This window comes from Balaenoptera physalus (assembly GCF_965194825.1).
Source record: "Balaenoptera physalus genome assembly, chromosome: 11".
In the NCBI taxonomy this organism is placed as follows: Eukaryota; Metazoa; Chordata; class Mammalia; order Artiodactyla; family Balaenopteridae; genus Balaenoptera; species Balaenoptera physalus.
Window position 1 is genome coordinate 16,533,470 of NC_138896.1, and position 21,668 is coordinate 16,555,137.

The window sequence follows — 21,668 nt, forward strand, 5'->3', positions numbered from 1 at the left end:
GTAAAGCAGAAGCCACAGGACCATTTATAAGGAATATTGTAGAAAATATTAAACATCTGGGTAAAATTTATTTAACTGGGCAACCTTCCTATCCAAGAGGATGTCTGGGAATGTTGAGGAGCACTGTGAGGTTACCTGAAGTAAGTTAGGGAGGTAGATAGGGAGGAATATGGCACATAATCCTCTGAAATTGGTCTTTATCCCAACATGATGGCTCCCGAGAAGCTGGTCCTGATGCCCTACCACAGATGCTGGGGAATCTTTCCCTTGCCCTGTTTTGGTGTCAGGCTTTTGAAAACAGTGTTATGAGTGTCTTCTTTATTTTCTTAATTCCTTATCCAACAGAGATAACTATTATTTACAATTTGGAATATTTCCTATCAGAATCCCTGGCAGGATTCAGAGAGAAGCATCTTCCTGTAAGCCTAAGGAATCTTTCCCATTCTCTGCCCTTGATTCCCTTTGGAGCATGAGGCTACCCAGGCCCGCCTGGTGCTTTCTTACTGTGTTTCTTATCCTCTCGTGAGCGTGCAAGCACAAGTCACCCATTTTCTGATTTCTGCAGGAGGTTCTTCTTCCTGCTTCTTGCAATCCTTCCTGTCTGGTCTCTCCCCCTTCCCCCATCACTTTTCCCCTATAGCTTTTTAAAAAAAAATATTTATACTTCTCATTGAAATTCCCTTTTCTATAATGAACCAACCTTCCTTGCACTGTTAACCTCTTCACAGAAGTCTATGTCCTTGTCAATTATACCTCAATGAAGCTGGGAAGAAAAAAAGTCCATGCGCTATTCTCACCATCTTTCTTAAAGTCACAGAATCTTTTCTTCAAACACAATATTTCACAGACTCTTGATAGGTGGAGCAGATGAAAGCACAGTAACGGGATGTAGGAGGAAGAGGAAGTCTCTGGTCCTGCTTGCTCCGCCCCCTCTGTGTCCCTGACCTGGTCCCTCAGGGACCTCACTGGGAGTCAGCGTTCCACAGCCCTGCATTCAGAGAAGCCGCGTCTCCTTCATAACTGGGTACCCTTGGGTCTCTTTGCACGGGCACATGCTTCTTCTCCCACAGGGCTGCTCGCAGCTATCCTCGCGACCTCGGCATCTCTGTTCTTCCCCTGCACGCAAAAACCTGGGTTGTGAGGCCTATTTCTTCCTTTTCTCTCTAGATTGCGAGAACACCTTGAGGGTAGAGACTATCCTTTTCTTTTTTTTGTTCCCTTGTGTTTAGCATGTGGTGACTGACTGAATGGTAGAATGGAAAAATAAAATGCTAAATTAATGACTTTTAAATAAATAATAGTTCTTGTAGGTGAACCCAGGAACTTGTATGGCAGTAAGCACAATAAAGGAAACCTATTGAACCTGAAATCAAGTGGGAATTTCTTCACTGGTTTTATATGGCCAGTTCATCAGGGAATGGCAACTTGTTATATCCAGATACACTTTAAAGAAATGACTGCTGTGTCTAAAAGGATTAACTATTGTACTATGATAATCTGCCTCAGGTGCCTACTTTGTTTGCCACTGTTATTAAGTGTTGAGAAACTTTTACCCTTCAGACTCCTCTTTTCTAGTGTGATGAAGACCATTCCCCGTGTGGTAACATTCTTTCTTCTCATGGGGCATAAAATGTGCAATAACGTTTTTAGCTTTGTTGGTTAAAATAATATTCAGTATTGTGACCCTGAGATTAAACCCCAGTTACTTTGGATTTGAATGTCTCCAGACAGCCCCAGTTACCTATTTGAATATATCTGTTTGCATTATTTTTTAGACTGATAAATCCTATCAAGACTTAGAGTAACCTTATTTTCAACTTCTGATGGCTCCTAGCCTAACTCTGCAAGTCTTGATAACAGTCATGTCTGGAGACAGTTGCATTGTTGCTGCAAACTCTTTCCTCCTTGACTGGTTGTTCCAAAATTTAAAAGAAGGGCATCGTGGTTATGGAAATAGATCACAAACATAGATCCTTAGTTGTTTTATCTTAGATTATCTGCTGAGGTGTTTTTATGAGTTTCACATGGCTACATGCCTGCACATAAATACTTAAAATAGTGTCCTCTCACTTGAGTATTTGAATGCAGACAGTACTCACTTGCAGAGTAGTTAAGAGTGCTTGCTTTGCATAGAAACAGATTGGTTTTGACCCTTCTTCCAGTACTGCTGTTTTTAGAGCGGTATCAATATACATTTAGAAATTAAAAAATCAGATGTATATTTAAGAATACTTTTTCATAAAAGAAAATTTTGACTGAAGACTTAGATATTACTATGAGTATTTTTATATAGGTTAAATATCAATTTGCAGGAAGGATATAAGGAATAAGAGAAATGAACATGGAGAAGAAGCAACAGTTCCTCTTTACCTGCTACTTACAGAGAACTGAGTTTTTCTTGATAGATCCATGAATTTACTACTCTTCTATTAGACTGTGATTTTGTTCACAAGACTCAGGAAAACAAGAGCTGTGAAATATTAAATTGTGTTTCTACTTTGAAGACACTCAATATATTATAATCTGTGTCAATTTCTGTGTTGTTTTAGTCAAGAAATGTTTGCTCCTGTGTTTATTACACAATCAAAGCTCAAGTTTGATTTATGTTCTGAAATGTAGGATTCAAGGACTCAGGAGATGCTGGCTGCTCATCCCAGCTCAGCACTAAATCCACAAAGTGTGGAACTTTGGACCTCGACCATTGCGTCTTCTTGAATGTCAATTTTCTCATCTGTGAGATAATGATATTATATCATCTTTATGTGTTTTCTATGATGCTGTGAATTTTAAGATTCTATACAAATTATTTCTTTCATTTGGTGCTTGGCAGAAAAGAACAAAAGGTTTCTTTATGTTTTCTTTATTACTCAGGTGAATGCTCTAGACAAGGATACATCTCTGTTTTAATTTAGAAATGCGTTTCAAGAAAATATGAATGATTATATTGAATTAACTTTACATTCAATTTTCATTTAACTGTACGTGCTGCCGAAGTGAGCACTCAATTTTCATTTTAATTGACATTTCAAGGCTATCTAAAATGAAAACATGGAAATTTATAGTATTTTAAAATTTCTTAAGGTATTATTCTTATCAGCATTCATATGTTAAAGGATAAGGCTTTAAAAAATATGTCTGTGCTGGGTACATTTCTAAAGAAAAAATTTTCAGGCCTTATTTCAGGCTTATGAACCTGAACAAAGTTTACTAAACAGGAAGAACAGGATGTAAGAAAGGAATGTTTAGAACAAGAACACTCTTTGAGAAATTGCATTAAAACTTTTGGTACTTTATTTGGTCACAGAGTGTAGCGTCAATATTCCATAGCTGGGGTATGATTTTTGGATTATAGTTCTGGTCTACCCTAGCATTTTAAAGCCAAATTCAATAAAAGCATGAAATAATATTTTAAATAAATTATTTAAACCTCTCTATTTTGAAATTTCCTCTTAATTTGCTGGTGTTCTGCTTACTCGCTAAAATCAGCCTTGGACTGTTCTTTCATGACCTGGTCTAGTGTTGATAAAGTTAGCAGAATGCTTTCCCTGGGTTGTTGTATATTGGGTATACTGTTTTATATGTTGGTGACCTTGATGAAGTACATATAAATGCTAATCATGATTATTATTGCTGTTGTAGTATTGTTGGTGGTGATATTACCTTTTTTTGTTTTTGACACTAATATTTTTTAGCCTATGGGAATGCTTCTACATTGCTAAAGAACCTTACAGTTTTGTACTCAATAAGGATTCTCTCCACACCTTTAGGGATTGTTGCATCCATTATCATCAGCCATCACTTTGGAATACATTTCAAAAATCTACCCCCAGCTCTATTGCCAGCCAGCTGAATTGCATCCAGAGACTTGATGGGCATTAGCAGAACCTCAGATTTGGTGTGTCCTATTGGAATTTCCTTCTATCCCAGTACTCAGCTTCTGCTGACAGCTAGTGGCACCACTTTTTATCTTCTTAGACTAGGGATCGGCAGCCTCTGGCCTTTGGGCCAAATCTGACCTGCTGCTTGTTTTTAAAAAAGTTTTATTGGAACAGAGATGTACCCATTTGTTTAAGTACTGTGTCTATCTGCTTTTGCTCTAAGGTGGCAGAGTTAAGCACTTACAACAGAGACCTGTGATCCCCAAAGCCTGAAGTAATTTACTCTCTGGCTCTTTTTAGAAAATGTCTGTTAATCCCTGCCTCAGACTCAAAAGCTTGACATCACCTATGATTCATCCTTGGGGTTTCTCAAGTATATTCTAGCAGGAGAACTCATCTCCTTTTAACTTTTTTTTTTTTTTTTTATCCTCCGCATGTGTTCAGGTCCTCACATCCTTTTGCCTAGGGTATTAAATGAATTTCCCCAACCACTGGCTTCTTTTCCCCGTGTATTTCATTTTGCACCTTGCCACCAGGGTCCTGTTCTCAAAGTTTGGCTCTACTCTGTGTCCACTCTGCCACCAAAATTTAAAGTTTCCCCACTGCCCACTACATTGGAGCCTGTCCAGCCTTTTTTGTAAGGCTCCTTCCACAATATGAGCCCTATGAGTCTCCCTTATATAGAAATTCTTTCTATAACGAAATGCTTTCCCGTAACTTCCTCCCTTCTTGCCTTTGTCCGTGGTGTAACAACTGCCTGGAGCTTTTCCTGTCTCCATTTCACCCTCTCCGACTCCTGTCTCCCCTTAAAATCCTCTCAACTTTTTTCATAAAGCTTTTTACTGTATTTTTCTGTGTGCATATTCTTTGTCCCTCCATGATATGTTGCCTGTACATCTTCCTGTCACTTTAGGACATTTTACTTGCTGCTGTGTTGTTTATGTCCTTTTACATCTCATCTCATCCATTATAAACCAGAAGCTCGTCGAGTGTAAAGTGCCTATCTTCCTCTTACTGTGGTCCCTTAAACACTCACTATCATGTCTTAGATGTGCTTAATAATTAAGTAATTGAATCACATTACTGGAAGCCAGCTTTTTTTTTTTTTTATAAATTTATTTTATTTTTATTTATTTTTGGCTGCGTTGGGTCTTTGTTGCTGCTTGCAGGCTTTCTCTAGTTGTGGCGAGCGGGGGCTACTCTTTGTTGCGGTGCGCGGGCTTCTCACTGCAGTGGCTTCTCTTGTTGAGGAGCACTGGCTCTAGGCATGCAGGCTTCAGTTGTTGTGGCATGCAGGCTCAGTAGTTGTGGCTTGCAGGCTCTACAGCACAGGCTCAGTAGTTGTGGTGCACAGGCTTAGCTGCTCCGCGGCATGTGGGATCTTCCCGGACCAGGGCTTGAACCTGTGTCCCCTGCATTGGCTGGGAGATTCTTAACCACTGCGCCACCAGGGAAACCCTGGAAGCCAGCTTTTTAATTTGGATGTAATAATTGGTTACCTCACAGACCCTTGAACATTTGACAGTGATTCTAGGTGCATAGCTAAAGTTTGTGAAGAAACCAGATGTTATTTCCTTGTACATGTTATTAATGTAAATGGAAAGATTTTTTTGCTTGATAAGGTATTTCACATTTACTACAAGAAAACTATTTGTGTGCAATGGTGTGCTTGGTACTGATAAAAAAAAAAAAAAAGTAAAACCAAGTGGCAGAGCCAGGCAGTAATTCTCTTGGATATGTTAAGCAATCTACCAATGTCAGATTTTCTTGATTCTATTAACAAGCTTTTTCAGGATTCCAAATGGAAAAGTTATACCAGAGTACTTTAAGAAGTTACGGAATTGAAATGCTTGTGGATGCTGTTAAACTAGTATTCTGTCCTCTGCCCATTCATTCATTTAATCATTCTCTGCATACTTCCCAGGGGTTTTGGCGTGGCTGTTGCTCACCCATAGCTAGTTCTGTTAACCATCCCCTGCCACCTTTTTTAGGCTTTCAGTTCTGCATTTGTAGCCTTGAAAAAGTTGACAGAAACAAAAAAGGGTGCCAGGCACAGAGACTTTTCACTTCATGGTGGTGTAGTCTAAAAGTTACAAGTCTAGAAACTGGACTGCTGACTCCCTTAGCTTTCTCAGTTGGTTTCAGAAACGTAGACATTGCCTGGGGTGGGGGGCTCAGAAACACAGTTGGTCAAAACACAATACCCGAGCAACCAGTGGAAAAAAGTAAACAAAGCATCACAAGTCCCAAACCCACGTACTTGAAAAAGAATTGAAGACTTAAGATTTTAATATAAATGGGTAAAGAATATGAATAGTTTCTAGGAAAAGTTGTTAGCTCTGCTTGGTTTACCACTGTCTTCTAGCACAGAATCAATGTTTGCTGTATGCATGTGTGCCCAGACAAATGAGTAACACCCACATAAAATATATCCCAACTTCCTCCTAAGTAAAGAAATGCCTAGGGGCTTTCCTGGTGGTGCAGTGGTTGAGAATCCGCCTGCCAATGCAGGGGACACGGGTTTGAGTCCTGGTCTGGGAAGATCCCACATGCCGCGGAGCAACTGGGCCCGTGAGCCACAACTACTGAGCCTGCGCATCTGGAGCCTGTGCTCCGCAACAAGAGAGGCCGCGGTGGTGAGAGGCCCGCGCGCCGCGATGAAGAGTGGCCCCCGCTTGCCACAACTAGAGAAAGCCCTCGCACAGGAATGAAGACCCAACACGGCCAAAAATAAATAAATAAATTAATTAAAAAAAAAAAAAGAAATGCCTAATAAAATAACCAGACATGTACACCTTTGAACCAACATTTCTACTTCTTAGAATTTATGTTAGGGAAATTTAGCATAGATTTCGCATCTAGGTTTTTATAATCCAGAAATACTGTCTCAAATATTCAAAGATTATCTATCCATCCACATGTATTTGTATGTGTATGTGTGTGCATATGTCTACATGCATGTGTATTGTGAAAAAATTTGTAATAGTGAAAAATTGGAAATAACCTAAATGCCTATCAGAACACAAATAGTTAAGCTATAGTATACCCACATTGTAATGTTTAAAAAGGATGAGGTTCCACCGCTGGGTATATATCCGGGATATATAAATACGAATTCACAAAGATACGTGCATCCCAATGTTCTTAGCAGCATTGTTTACAATTGCCAAGATAAGGAAGCAACCTAAGTGTCCCTCAGCAGATGAATAGATAAAGAAGATGTGGTGTATAGACACACACACACACACACACACACACACACACACACACACACAAACACACACAATGGAATACTACTCAGCCATAAAAAAGAACAAAATTGTGCCATTTGTAACAATAGGGATGGATATGGAGGGTATTATGCTAAGTGAAGTAAGTCAGAGAAAGACAAATACTGTATGATATCACTTATATGTGGAATCTAAAAAATAAAACAAGCTAGTGAATTTAACAAAAAATAACAGATACATAAAACAAACAAGTGGTTACCAGTGGGGAGAAGGAAGGGGTTCGGGCAAGATAGGGGTAAGGGATTAAGAGGTACAAACTACTATGTATAAAGTAAATAAGCTATAAGCTATGGGGATATATTGTATAACATGGAGAATATAGCCAATATTTTATAATAACTATAAATGGAGTATAACCTTTAAAACTTGTGAATCACTATGTTGTACACCTGTAACTTCAATAATGTACATCAACTGAACTTCAATTAAAAAAATAAAATACAAAGAAAAGGGATGAGGCTGATCTTTAACTAAAGAAACAAAAGGAAAGATACACAAGGTGTATTGGATGGAAGTTGTAAAACAAAATATTGTTTCATCTTTGTGTATTTATAGTGAACGCAGGTCTAGTTACACATCATACCTGCATATGAGAGGGATTGTCTAGACATAAGCATAAATAATCTATAAGTTGCAGACAGTCTCTGAGGAACAGAAGTGAGGAGATGTGTGAATTCTCAGGATAGGGGGAGTATTATACCTTCTATTTCTTACTTTTCTGTTCAGTTTTTTCAATGTATATTTTACTTTTATACTAGACAGAAGACTGGGAAATCATGTATGTTTTAATATTAATATTTAAAATAATGAATGATTTAAAATAATTGAATGGCTAATGTCTATCTGGAAAATGTGGTTTTCAAGAACGATTTATATCCTTGAATATTCTATGTAAGTATAATTTTTTGTTTTATAATGAGGCTGTAATGAAAGACATTATCAGATTGGACTGCCATTGTGTTGTTTATGGTGTGATAAATAGACACATAGTTCAGAAGTCTTATTATAATACATTTTTTTGAAGCAGTTGTAAGAAAATCCTGTTTGATGCTAGATGGGCTTGTTATGTTTTAGGGAACTTACGTGCACTAACATCAGTTTCCAAGGGTATGCTTGTGAGGAAAAGAATTAACACTGTTTTCTCTTCAATCTTTTAGAAAAGCTCAAGAGGAGAACAAGAAAATCGTGCTTGCTGGATGTGTTCCTCAAGCCCAGCCTCGTCAGGACTACCTTAAAGGGCTGAGCATCATAGGGGTAAGCTTGCACCTGATAGGAAAAAAGACAGTCCTACATTGTTAAAACTTGTCATGGCTCCACATTTTGTTTTCTATTTCTAGGTTATTTACAAGCTAGGTTACACTTCTGGCTGTCCTTAACATACTTTCCCTATTGCCACGGAAACTTTGTCATGTCTGTGTAACGTCTGAACCTAGCGCGAAAACATGTTCTAGGTTCTCTCACTTAAAAAGAAAAAATCACACAATAAAAAGCCATAGTATGGAATTTAAGGTCATTAATTATAACCTGGTCTTTGTCTGTGTGTCCAGCACTATCTCTTGCCATATCATACTATATAGGTGTCTTTTTTGGAATGTCCCACTTCCATCTTACTCATCCCCCAAGTCGTGGCTTCACCATTACCCCTTCTCTCAGCCTGCCCTGACCGCTCTGCGCAGGCCTCGATAATCCTGTCTCTGGGTTCCCTTCACTTACTATGCAGTTAACCTTTCATTTCTCTCTCAGCATTTCACAGAGTCGTATTTTTGGGGTTAACTTATGTGGTTTTTTGAATACAGCCCACCTCTCTTTTTGAATTATTAGCTCCACGCTGACAGCTTTTCAGTCTTTTTTTTAAACTCCCACCACGTTTCTCCAGCCTTTCCCAAGGTGCCTGAAATACAGTAGGCATCCTTTCAATCAGTGTTTGGTGACTGACTGAATGAAAGAAGCTTCCTTCTGTACTTCTGTTGCTGGTGTGCTTCTTCCCCTGTTGGGCAGTAAGTTCTGTGAAGTCAGGGGACGGCTACTTACTATAATATCTTTCTTATTCTTCGTGGACGTCACTGTTCACAGATGCCCAGAGGTAGTTAGCATTCAGACAGTACTTGCTGACCAAATGGTGGTGTTTCATCCTTCCCTCCATTCTGCTATAGCTGTACTTGCTGTGCTTAGTAATGATCTTCTTTTAAAGAGGCTCTATTAATTTAAAAAAATATATAAAAAGATTGTATGCTCATAGAAAAAATTGTATGAAAAATTGGCATCTGGATTGAGACTTATTGGATTTTTTTTCCTTATTTGATGTACTATTGATAGGTTCTTATACTGTATTCTCAGTGTAGTGAACTTGTTTTCTGCTGTGAAGTCCTTGCCCCACTGGCAAATTTAATAATCTTTGAACAAACATTCTCATGTTAAACAAACAGAACCTGAATGTTTGGGAACTTTAGTTTGTTTTCACCACTTGTCTGTTTACATTTTGATTTCTCTTGGTTTAAGGAATGAACTGAATATGGACTCCTGAGTTATCTTTTCATGTCAGACTAACTTTCTCCATAAACATAATCCTGCTGTGTTAGGGAAATAGAAAACTAGTTAGAATTCTGTTTTCGAGATAAAGCGTGGTAAAAGCTTGGAATTCATCTTTGAGTTCATCTCAAGGAATTAAGTTCCCAGAATAGTAGAATTTCTGTAGTATGGCAAAAGTCTCTTCTCTGTGTACATTATGGTAACATTTCCCTGAACTCCACTGTGTGTTGTGAAGAGCTTAGTGTATGTGAGGATGTTGGGGAGATTCTCAAGGTGGTGGGAGAGAGGATGCCCAGTGCTGGTGATACGGAACACTATTTTCAGGGATGATATAAACTCGTGGGTGTGGCAGATAAACATATTTTTTTCCCATTTAATCTAGCATGCTTTCTGTTTTGTCTCTTTGTCTCATTTTATTACCATTAAAATTCTTTATATTTATTTAGCTTCTTTGTAATTGGAGAAACAATACATGTTTGAAAAAGTGAATAGAAAGAAAATTCATAATCCTCTCACCCTAACACAATAATTATCCCCTTCAAACTTTTAACCTCTGCATATTTTACTTAATTGTAATCTCAAAACTATTTTGTGTCCTTATTTTTCCATGCGATTTTATTCCATGAGCTCTTTAACCATTTTTAAGTCCTGTGTTAATTTTCTGCTGAAGGATATACCATAAGTTACTTAACTGTTCTTAATTGTTGGATATAAGTAGTTTTCTAATTTTTAGGAAATGTACATCATACAATAATGCTCATAAAGGGCTTTTTAAATTTAAGATCAGTATATTGTGAAAAGTTTCCAAAAGTAGAATTGCACTATCAATAACAACATTTCGGGGTTGTAGTTTAATTATATCTTCAGCATTTGGTATTATTACTAAAGTATAAGATTGTTCTTTGTCAACATCATTTTATAGAGCATTTTTATCTGTGGCAGCTATATGACATCTATCACAACTGACTCTTTATATATAAAAATTATGTACAGGAGAACTGAAAAATTTGAAGAAAATTTGGAGAAGGAAACCAATATTATTTATAATTGGCGTTTGGAGAGATCTATTTCTGAATATAATTGTTGAACTGCTACAAAATCAGAAACCTTCTGAAACATAGTGAGTCACAGTCAAGTAAAGAAATGAATTATATTGGTTTACACAAAGGAAAAACAATGCTGAAGTGTAAAAAAAAATGTGAAGGTGTTTAAATTCATTGACTTGGGAGCCTGTTTTTAGGAGGATGTTTAGAATTGTATTGCACAGTTGATTTACAGGCTGTGTGAAGGCTGTTATTCCTTCACAGAATTTTCCTTACAGAGTTTCTGTGATGGAGGGCGTTAATAGAGGTCGAAGGAAGACCAGCTGTAACTGTATTCTGTGCTTTCACCTCCTGCTAGGATTTGTCTGTGTTGCACCACATACAGGGAGGATGGTCTGCTCTGTTGACCAAGTGATAGAAATAAAAGGCTGCCTTTAGATGGTGAGCAAGGTACTTATTGCACACTTGAGTTAAAAAGACAAGTCTGTCCCATGTTTGCAGGTGCTCCTGGACTAAGCATTTAAGAAGATGTTTAATAAGGAAGAATGATATTTGTTACCATTGTAATGTTAATTTCCACCCATATCAGCCTTTAGAAATCGGACAGTTAATTTGTTTCCATAATCAGAGAGAGCAGTGTGGTGAGGGCCCTTAGTAATTGGTGATTTGACTCCTGGGCTTTATATTATCATCTGTGGTAACGTCTCCTGAATCTAGTTGTGATTAATATTATCTGTGTGGTGGGACGGAGAAAGAAAATAACAGAATATCAACCAGAAGTAATACCTATCAACCTCTGGGTCCAGAAGAACTGGCTTTGGTGGCAGTAATCTTTAGGCTTCTCCCATCCGGGTTTTTTTTTTTATAGCGGGAGAGGAGAAAGAACAGATTTGAAAACGTATATGTGTTGGATAGAAAGACCTTTTTTTAACCAAAACTTTTCCCCTAGCATGATTAAATGAAGTTTATATCCAGAATATAAATTTATAAAAACATAAATTTATAGGTAATCAGTGCAGAATCAAGATCTTTTTCATTTTTATGGGATCTTGAAACATTTTACCTTACAGTGAAAATTTTCATTTCTCTCTTTTATTCAAATAAAATTTATTTATTTACTTATTTATTTTTGGCTGCGTTGGGTCTTCATTACTGTGTGCAGGCTTTCTCTAGTTGCGGCTTGCGGGCTCTAGAGCACAGGCTCAGTAGTTGTGGCGCACGGCATGTGGGATCTTCCCAGACCAGGGCTCAAATCTGTGTCCCCTACATTGGCAGGTGGATTCTTAACCACTGCGCCACCAGGAAAGTCCCTTCATTTCTCTTTTGACAAATACTTATGGTTAACTCTTCACCTTGGAATTAGTTTTCATGCAATGTCACTTTTTTTTTTTTTTTTAATCACTGCTCTTATTTGTTTACATTGGTTACTCTGTGTCTAGCTGTAGGTAGTTCCAAGATGTTGTGACTATACCTATTGAATGCTACTTTTCTTCTCTTTAGTTTGTTTTTTGGCAGGAAAGTTTCTTTTAGCTTAGTCAACCAGAAAGGATGTTCTGTTTTAAAGTCTGGTAGCAAAAAAGAATAATAGACTTCAGAGCTCAGAAAGCCAGGCTTTAAATCCCAGGGCTGCCACATTATTGTTTTTTCTATTCAGCTAGTACTTACTGAGTGCCTACTAAGTGCTAGCTACTGTTCCAGGTGCTAGGAATGCAGCAGTATATAAAATCACCAAAGATCCCTGTCCCCGTAGAGCTTACATTCTAGTTCTTGGGGAGAGAAATCTGGTTTGAGCCTAGAACATCTTCAGCCTCCTGGAGAATGTGGTGGGATGGGTCCCTAGACGATGGGGAGATTGATCAGTTGGGAATTTCTCTGTAAGGTTCAGATGGAAATACACTTTATGTCCATCAGCTGGGAGTTGTGTTAGGAATAGATGGCTGAAATAGTATTTATTCGCTTGAGTTCTGCTTAAGGTAGTGTTATTTCTCAATTCTTATAGTAGTCATTATTGATAGGCATGACATTTATTAGGAAGGTTGGTTTTTATTCTGTTACAGGAAAGCATGTTTACAGAATGGTACATTTTGTGTAGATTTTCTGAGCTAATAAAGACTGCATCTGAAATTGGTCTTGGCATTGATTCATTAGGCTTATCTTTGTATAATATCTCTAGAAATCCTACATAAACTGTGAATTAATAAACAGGTTGTAACATTTAAAAACATTTTTAAAACATGCAATTCAAAGCAGAATACACAGTTAGATGCTGAAAATTTGTATATGACAGAACTTCCTGATGTGCCAGCTGTGAGCCCTGCAGGCAGATGCATATTTTCTTTGGAGAGCTGAACAAAAATGTGGTTTAACACAGGTGTCCACTTATCTCAGGGACTCTTACCAGGTTGATTTGCAGTGGTTTAAACATCTTTTCAGGCAGGCTGCTCTAATCCTGAAAAGTCAGACAGCATGATGACTCTTTCATATGTGAATGCTAATTTTGAAAATTATGTGTATAAATAAAGCAGCATTTGAAAGAGGATACGTTTTAGAACATTTCTATCATATTACTGTATTCCAGAAGGTAAATAAATTCATGAAATGGAATAATGTCACGGTAATGGTGGCATCGATATTGAGGGCAAAATTTTAGAAACTCTCCTTCTCCTATTTGTCTCTACTTCATGTCTTCTGATATTTCTTCTTGTCATATTCCATTTTTTTTACCTTTAATTATCAAAATGGCAGTATTGTAACAGAATGACATGTAGATTTAAAAGCCCATTCATTTTTGTACCTTCCTAGATCTGTTGTTTTTACTTTTTCATGGCTTCCTCTAATTTTATCTATTTGTGTATACATTTTTCACCTACTGAATTATAAAAAGGTAGTCTAGCATACTAGGAAGAGCATGGATTTAGGAGCTAGGTTACACAGGTTCATATCCCTGCTCCACCACTTACTAGCTGCGTGACCTTGTACAAGTTACTTAACCTCTCTGTGCCTCAGTTTCTTCATCATAGAATGGAGGTAATAATAGAACCTAACTCCGAGTTTTGTAAGGGTTAAAGTATTTAATACACATAATGTGCTTAGCATGGTCCCTGGCACATAGTTAGTGCTCTGTATTAGCATTTTTAAAAAAATTTAATTATCTTACTAGTAGAGTTAACACTGAGCACAGCTGTGTGCCTGGAATGAAACTATTTGCTAGAGATACAGAGCTGAATAAAACTTGTCTGTTCCTTAAAGACAGTAAAATCTGAGGAGAGCTGCAAATAATCATGATAAATATGCATAGGGATAAAGTCTGGTGGGCACACAGAGGTTGAAACCATTCTTGACCTGGGTTTCAAAGGGTGAGTAGTGGTTTGATGAATGGAGAAAGGAGAGAGGGCTTTTGAGCAGAAGCAGTAACATATCTAAGGAAAAGCATGTGTGCTTCAGGGTGCCTGGAAGGGAGAAGGAATAGCAAGAAGTGCGCCCTGATTTGAGTGTAATTTGGAGGCGCTAATTTTAAGAGGTGTAGCTTGGAGTAGTGCAGATGAGTGATAAATAGGGTGGAAAGAAGGAGTTTGCATTCAGTGAAATGCTTAAGTCAGAATCAGCATGACAGGGTGAAAGACTGAGGGGGAGGGTAGGGGTAAGATAGTGTGAAAAGGTAAGTGTCAGAAGCAGTATAATCTAGTGGTTATTTCTATATGCCCTTTATTCATTATATGTTAATTATTTTCTTGTAGGTTATTGATACTGATTTTTTTGTTATTTTAAGTATGATTTATTGAAATATAATTAACATATAATGAAATCACCTCTGATGAATTTCGTATAGAACATTTCTGTTGCACCGGAAATTTCCCTTGTCTCCTTCTGTGGTCAGCTCCCCCACCTCCCACCCCCAGCAAACAGTAAACACAGCCCTCGGAAACCACTGTTCTGATTTCTATCCCTATAGTTTTGCCTTTTTCAGAATGTCAAATAAATGGAATTATAGGCATACCTCAGAAATATTCTGGGTTTGGTTCCAGACCACTGCAGTAAAGCGAACATCACAGTAAAGCAAGTCATACTATCTTTTTGCTTTTCAAGTGTATATAAAAGTTGTGTTTACACCATACTGTAGTCTCTTAAGTGTGCAATAGCATTATGTCTAAAAAATATATCCATACCTTAATTTTATTTTATTTTATTTAAAAAAATTTACTTGGCTGTGCTGGGTCTTAGTTGCAGCAGGTGGGATCTTCACTGGGGCATGCGGGATCTTTAGTTGCGACACGCGGTACCTTTAGTTGGGGGCGTGTGGGATCTAGTTGCCTGACCAGGGATCGAACCCGGGCCCCCTGCATTGGGAGCATGGAGTCTTAACCACTGGACCACCAGGGAAGTCCCCATACCTTCATTTTAAATAATGCTTTATTATTAAAAAACGCTAAGCATCATCTGAGGCTTCAGTGAGTCACAGTCTTTTTGGGAGTGGAGGCTCTTACCTTAGTGTTGATGGCTGCTGACTGATGAGGGTGGTGGTTACTGAAGGCGGGTGACTGTGGCCGTTTCTTAAAATAAGAGAACACTGAAGTTTGCTGCATCGACTGACTCTTCCTTTCATGAACAGTTTCTCTGCAGCCTGCAATACTATTTGATAGCATTTTACCCACAGTAGAACTTTCAAAATTGGAGTCAGTTCTGTCAAATCCTGCTTCTTTGTCAACTAAGTTTATGTAATAGTCTAAATCCTTTTTTGTCATTTCAGTAATCAATTAAGTTTGCTGTCTTATGTGGGCGCCGTTCATGCTGCCGTAAATTAATTACAGTAGTGACATTAAAGACCACTTATCACACATCACCATAACAAATATAATAATGAAAAAGTTTGAAGTATTGTGAGGATCACCAAAGTGTGACACAGAGACAGGAAGTGAGCAAGTGCTGTAGGGAAAATGCTGCCAGTAGACTTGCTCCATACAGGGTTGCCATAAACCTTCAATTTATAAAAAACTCAGTATTTGGAAAGTGCTGTAAAGTGAAGTGCAATAGAATGAGGTATGCCTGTATGTGTTACTTTGTTTCTTTTTTCACTTAGCATGATTCATTCAGTATTCATACATGTTGTGATTATTATCATTATTTTTTTAACATTTTTATTGGAGTATAATTGCTTTACAATGGTGTGTTAGTTTCTGCTTTATAACAAAGTGAATCAGTTATACATATGCATATATCCCCATATCTCTTCCCTCTTGCATCTCCCTCCCTCCCACCCTCTCGATCCCACCCTTCTAGCTGGTCACAAAGCACCGAGCTGATCTCCCTGTGCTATGTGACTGCTTCCCACTAGCTATCTATTTTACATTTTGTTGTGATTATTAATAGTTTGTTACTTTTTATTGTATGGAATTATTTCACTGTATGGATGGACCACAGTTTGTCTATCCATTGAGCAAGTTGATGGAAATTTGTGTTGTTTCCCGTTTGGGGCTATGAAGAGTAAAGCTGCTGTAAACATTCGTTCACAGGTCTTTGTGTGAGTTATGTTTGCATTCTCCTGGCTGAATACCTAGGAATGGTATTGCTTGGTCATATGGTCAGCATCTGCTCAGCCTTTTAAAAATTGCCAAAGTGTTTTCCAAAACAGCTATACTATTTTGCATTTCCACCAGCAGTTCATTTGCTTCACATCTTGACCAAAGCTTGGTACTCCCAGTTTAATTGTAGCTGTTGTAATAGGAATGAGTAGTATCTCATTGTGGTTTTAATTTGTTTTCTCTGTTGGCTAATGATGTTGAGCATATTTTCTGTGATTGTTTGATATCCATATATCTTTGATAAAGTGTTCGAATTTTTTATCACCTTCCCCTCTTTTTTGGTGACCTTGAGTTAGGAAACTGTTTCTTAGGTAGCCACATACAGCTATTTCTTAGGACACAGAAGAAAAGAAATTGATAAATTGGACTTTATCAAAATTAATTCCTTTGGCTCCCCCAAAGATACCGTTAAGATGAAAAGATAAGCCATGGACTGGGAGAAAACATTTCCAAAACACATATCTCCTAAAGGGTTTATACCAGAATATCTAAAGGACTCCTAGAACTCAACAGCAGGGAATCAACCTATTTTAACTTGGGAAAATTTGTGTCTCTTTATCATTTTTCATTGACTTTTAAAATTTTGATATATTAGAAACTTGGAATTTGAGGTAGAGGGGAATGAGTGGGTAATTTCTTCTGTGGTTTCAAAACTTAAACTTAAGTTTCTGGGATCTAGGAACAGGTCTGATAAAGTATATATTTTTTTCTTTTTCTTTTAGACCTTTTTTTTTTTTTTAAATTATGGAAAGGATTTGTTCAACTCTTCACTCTGTTTGCAGTTTACTGTGGTGGACACTTACAAGCTCCATAAAGCCAGGGATTTTGTTTGCTATTATTTTACAGCTTTACATATTTTACATTAGTTTCTGTACTTAGTGCAGCGTCTGGCTCAGTAAATACTTATTGAGTGAATATTTGTTAAATATCAAGTATGCATTTATATTTTTCCGTATTGTTCTCAGTTATTCCAGCAGCATTTATTTTTAAAATTTCCTTTCCCTCTTTGATGATGCTAACTCTTATCATGTTTGTTTCTTAATTAGTGTATGAGTTTCACATGTCCCATAACAAATTACCACAAACGCGGTTGGTTAAAACAACACGCATTTATTATCTTACGATTCTGGAGATAAGTCGGGCATGGGTTTTACTGGGCTAAAATCAAGGTGTTGACAGGGCTGCATCCTTTTCTGGAGGCTCTAGGGGAGTCTTCTTCCTTGCCCTTTCCAGCTTTTAGGAGGCCATCACATTCCTTGACTTGTGGCCCCCTTCCTCCATCTTTAAGGCCAGCAATGCAATGCCATCTCTCTCTGACCCTTCTTCTATCTTGATCTCTCTCTCTATCCAGAGATGGGAAAGATCCTTAGCTTTTAAGGACTCATGTGAATAGATTGGGCCTATCTGGATAATCCAGGTTAATCTCATCATCTCAAGGTCCTTAATCTTAATCACACCTGCAAAGTCCATTTGCCATGGAAGGTAATTTACTCTCTGGTTCTGGGATCATGACTTGAACATCTTTGAGAGACCATTATTCTGCCTACTACATGCAACATTGTTTATTAGTTGATGTTTTACATCCCTAATGTGTATTTCTGTTTGAATTCTAGTACTACTGTTTTCAACTTTAGTATTACTTTATATATAATTTTTTACTTTATAACATGTCCTATTATTTAATATAGCTATAATATTCTAATGTCCCAAAGAATGTTTCTCTATGTAATTGAATTTAGCATGTTGATTTTAGTTTCTTAAAGATGCCCCCCCGCCACCCCCTGCGAGAAAGTTTTATAGGTATTTTAATTGGATTTAAGGGGGCAAAGTTCCTGGTACTGATCCCCATTTTGCTGGCATCCATCTAGCCTGGCCTCATCTTTCACTTAGTAATTTTTATCTCTTACTCAGTGTTCGTCACTCACTGGTACCATTCAGGTAGAAAATATGCTTTTAGTGGTGTGTGGAATGTGCTGTCATATAACTTTTGATGAAAGGGCTATTTGTACCACTGGGGAAGAATTTTTCTCAATGAAGAGGTGAAAGAAGATGAAACTGTACTGGCAGATGAGAAAGTTTTTTTGAAAAAGTTAAACCACATGTAGCATCAAATGCTCTTTTGTGTAACATGAGTAAACTTGTTCATGGGCTTGTGAATTCAAGAAATCTTTCTTCCAGCAGAGTTAGCTAGTGACTGCTCTGGACTTCTCCAAATTTAAGAGATTTGGAAATTGAGCTCTCTTCCAATACCATTTATAGAGGTAGGGACTTCCCTTAACAGCTTGAAGGAAAATTTTTTAGAGAGAAAAATATTTTTTTACCATGAAGTCAGTATTGAACTTTAACCTGTCAAATGCTGATTATTGGATCAAGCTCCCATTATGGTAAAAGTGAAAAATCTGAACATGCATTTAATGGAAAAGGCTTTTTATAGTATAGTTCTTAACAGAGGTAGAAAGAAAGGCATTTTTTTCTTTTAAAGGTTGATAGAATTTTTAGGTGGTTTTAAAGTGTTGGTCTGATATTTCTTAATTAGAATGAAATGACAGGTTTTCCTAGTTTATTTATATACAATCAAAATTAAGAGAGCTAATGAGAGAGTTCCTCTGTATCTGTGTTGATGTGTATCTATAATTTATTAACCTTTGTTACTCCTGAAAGGATTTGAAGTGTCTTGGGATAAAATCAAGGGGTAGTAAAACCCCAGCCAGATTCATACAAGTATAAAAAGACTCACACCAAGTAATAGAGAAATGTGGATAAAGAGTGGTCTTTGCACATTTTTGATAGAATTAGCCTGAGCGATGCTACTGAGATTGTTCTGTTAACCCTCCGATCACTTCCTTTCTCAGGTGGAATGTAAAGTGTAACCGGCACCACATGAGCTACAAGGTCTCACATAGTCTTCCCTCCCTGATTATCTGACCTCATCTCCTACCACGATGGCCCTCATTCGCCATCACTTCTGTCTCTCAACCCCTGTATGTGCTCTTCCCCCTGGAGGTTCACGTTGGTGCTTCTGTGTTATGGTTCACGTCCCAGCATTAATGCTGCCTGTCCGGAGGTTGACCTGGACCACTGTAGCAAAATTGCCCTCTCCTCCTCCAGCCACTCCCAGATTTTATTTTCTTCGTAGCATCTATCATGATAGGAAGTGAACATTTTCAGTTGTTTACCTGTTTGTCTCCTCCAAATAGAATGTAAGGCCCATGAAGCAGGGACTTGATATTTTCACCATTAGATCCCCCGTTCCTAGAACAGTCATAGTACTTGGTTGGTGCTTAATAGATATTTGTCAAGTGAATGCATGCACAGCAGAGGTGATTGGTGGGTGAGCGTTTGGGGGAATAGTTGTTGCCTCGTTAACTTGAAAGTCCAAGTTCAGTTGGATATCATTTTGTGATCAGTTAGTAATGACCTCGGTGTGTAAAGGAAAAGGGAAATTCACAAAACGTGCCCCTTATGTGCCATTCCTAGATAAGATATACTAAGACCACTTGGCTAGAATTTAGCAGGATACCTTTGTGCCTTAGTTCCCTCAGCCTAGGAAATAACAGTAAGTGTCTACTGCCGAGGGATGTTCTGAGGATTAAAAGTGATGTTGCATGTGGTGTGTTAGCATGGAGCCTGGGACATGGTAATTGCTCAAGAAATGTTAACTATCATGCTGTTATTAGTAGTCTGGTTGCAACTTATCTAGTTGCTGGTTGTTCAGAAAAAAAGATACTTCAAGTGCATACTAAAGCTGAACTTCTGACTGCAGGACAGTATTAGCCTGTTCCCTGACTACACTTTTATTTTAGCCTAGTTGGCAAAATTGTATTTGAGGTGTGTGTTAGTTTCCTAGGGCTTCCTTAACACGTCACCACAGACTTGGTGGCTGTCTTAGCCATACTCTAAACCTGTACTTTCCAGTGTGGTTGCCAAAAGCCACAGGTGAATATTTAAGTGAATTAAAATTAAAATTCAGTTCCTCAGTCACAGTTAGCTGTGTTTCAAGTACGCAGTAACTACATGTGGCTAGTGGCTACCATGTTGGAGAGCCCAGTGTGTAAACATTTCCGTCCTCGTAGAAAGTTCTGTTGGATAACACTGCTCGAAACAATTACGAAACTTCAGAATAGCTCTTTTATTTGCTTTAGGTGGCTTTGTATAGGTTTGTTTCTTCAATATATGTTGAGTTATAAATTTGGAGTAGTTCATAATAGCTGAATAGAATATTTTTATGGGTTTCTTTTAAAAGTTCTGCAGCAGAATGACTCATTAATATTATTTATGAATTGTTTATTCGCCAACTCCTTTCTTCATTGTCAAGATCATATGGAGTCAGTAATAGAACATACCGCATGTCTTTTTTTTCCTGTAGAGTTATAACTAAGTGCCTGAAGGACACAAGATACTCTTTTATTTATTTTATTTGAATTATATGCCAGAGACTAAGCTCTTGTGTATTCAGGACTACAATTTATAGTGTTAATTAAGAACAGCTTTCCTTTTCTTCCCAGAATGAATTCAATATATTCCTCATTACTGTATGTGAATCTTGAGTTTGTTCTCACTCAGGACTGCTTTTTCTTCTCTCCCTGCCTCCCACCCTGTTCTTTTTGCCTCCCAGCCTCTGCCTTTTCCATTTAATTCCCCCTCCCCTGACTCTTCTCTTTCTTCACTGTCTCCTCTTCTTTCTTTTTTTCTCCCACCGCTTCCTCCAGTATTCTCCTTACTAGAAATGGAAGTGACACAACATTTTCTTTAAAGCATTTAATGAACATCCCCCCTGCTTTTTTGTAATCAAATGCTTTTTTCTCTTTTTCTTAAAGTTTGGTAGAGCCTTCCTTTTGAAGTCCTGGTTCCCCCCCACACCACCCAGCGATTACTGATCAGGTGTAGGCAATATCTGTTTTCTGCCTTAAAAGTGAATGTGATAATCAAATACTTTTTCAAAGTCAGAGGATATATTTTCAGCTTGATGCATTTCAGAACTGATGCATTCATGTCAATTCTGTGTGACCATTACGGTAAAAGAAAATCTTCATCTCTTCAACACCCACACCCACGCACACACTTAAAGTTTTATTTTGACATAATTTCACACTCACAGAAAAGTGGTGAAGATAAAGAATTAACATATACCATTTACCCAGATTCCCCGCATGTTAATATTTTACCAAATTTACTTATTCTTTTTATATATAGACATTTTTCCTGATCCTTTTGAGAGCACGATGTAAACCTGATGCCTCTTTACTTCTAAATATCCTTGTATTTAAAAAACAAGGCTATTCTCTTATATCACTATAGTCTAATTATAAAAACCAGGAATTTAACATTGCTAAAATACTATCAGTTAGT

At 37.6% G+C, this 21,668-nt stretch overlaps 1 protein-coding gene across 4 annotated transcripts in view; it reads left to right on the forward strand.

The window, feature by feature from the left end:
- CDKAL1 (CDKAL1 threonylcarbamoyladenosine tRNA methylthiotransferase) overlaps positions 1 to 21,668 on the forward strand; it is a 640,596-nt gene that overhangs the window by 157,324 nt on the left and 461,604 nt on the right. For all 4 annotated transcript variants that reach the window (XM_082415179.1, XM_082415181.1, XM_082415180.1 and 1 more), the window contains one exon: positions 8,326 to 8,422. In XM_082415179.1, coding sequence (XP_082271305.1) covers positions 8,326 to 8,422 — 97 coding nt within the window. The remainder of the gene's footprint in view (positions 1 to 8,325; positions 8,423 to 21,668) is intronic.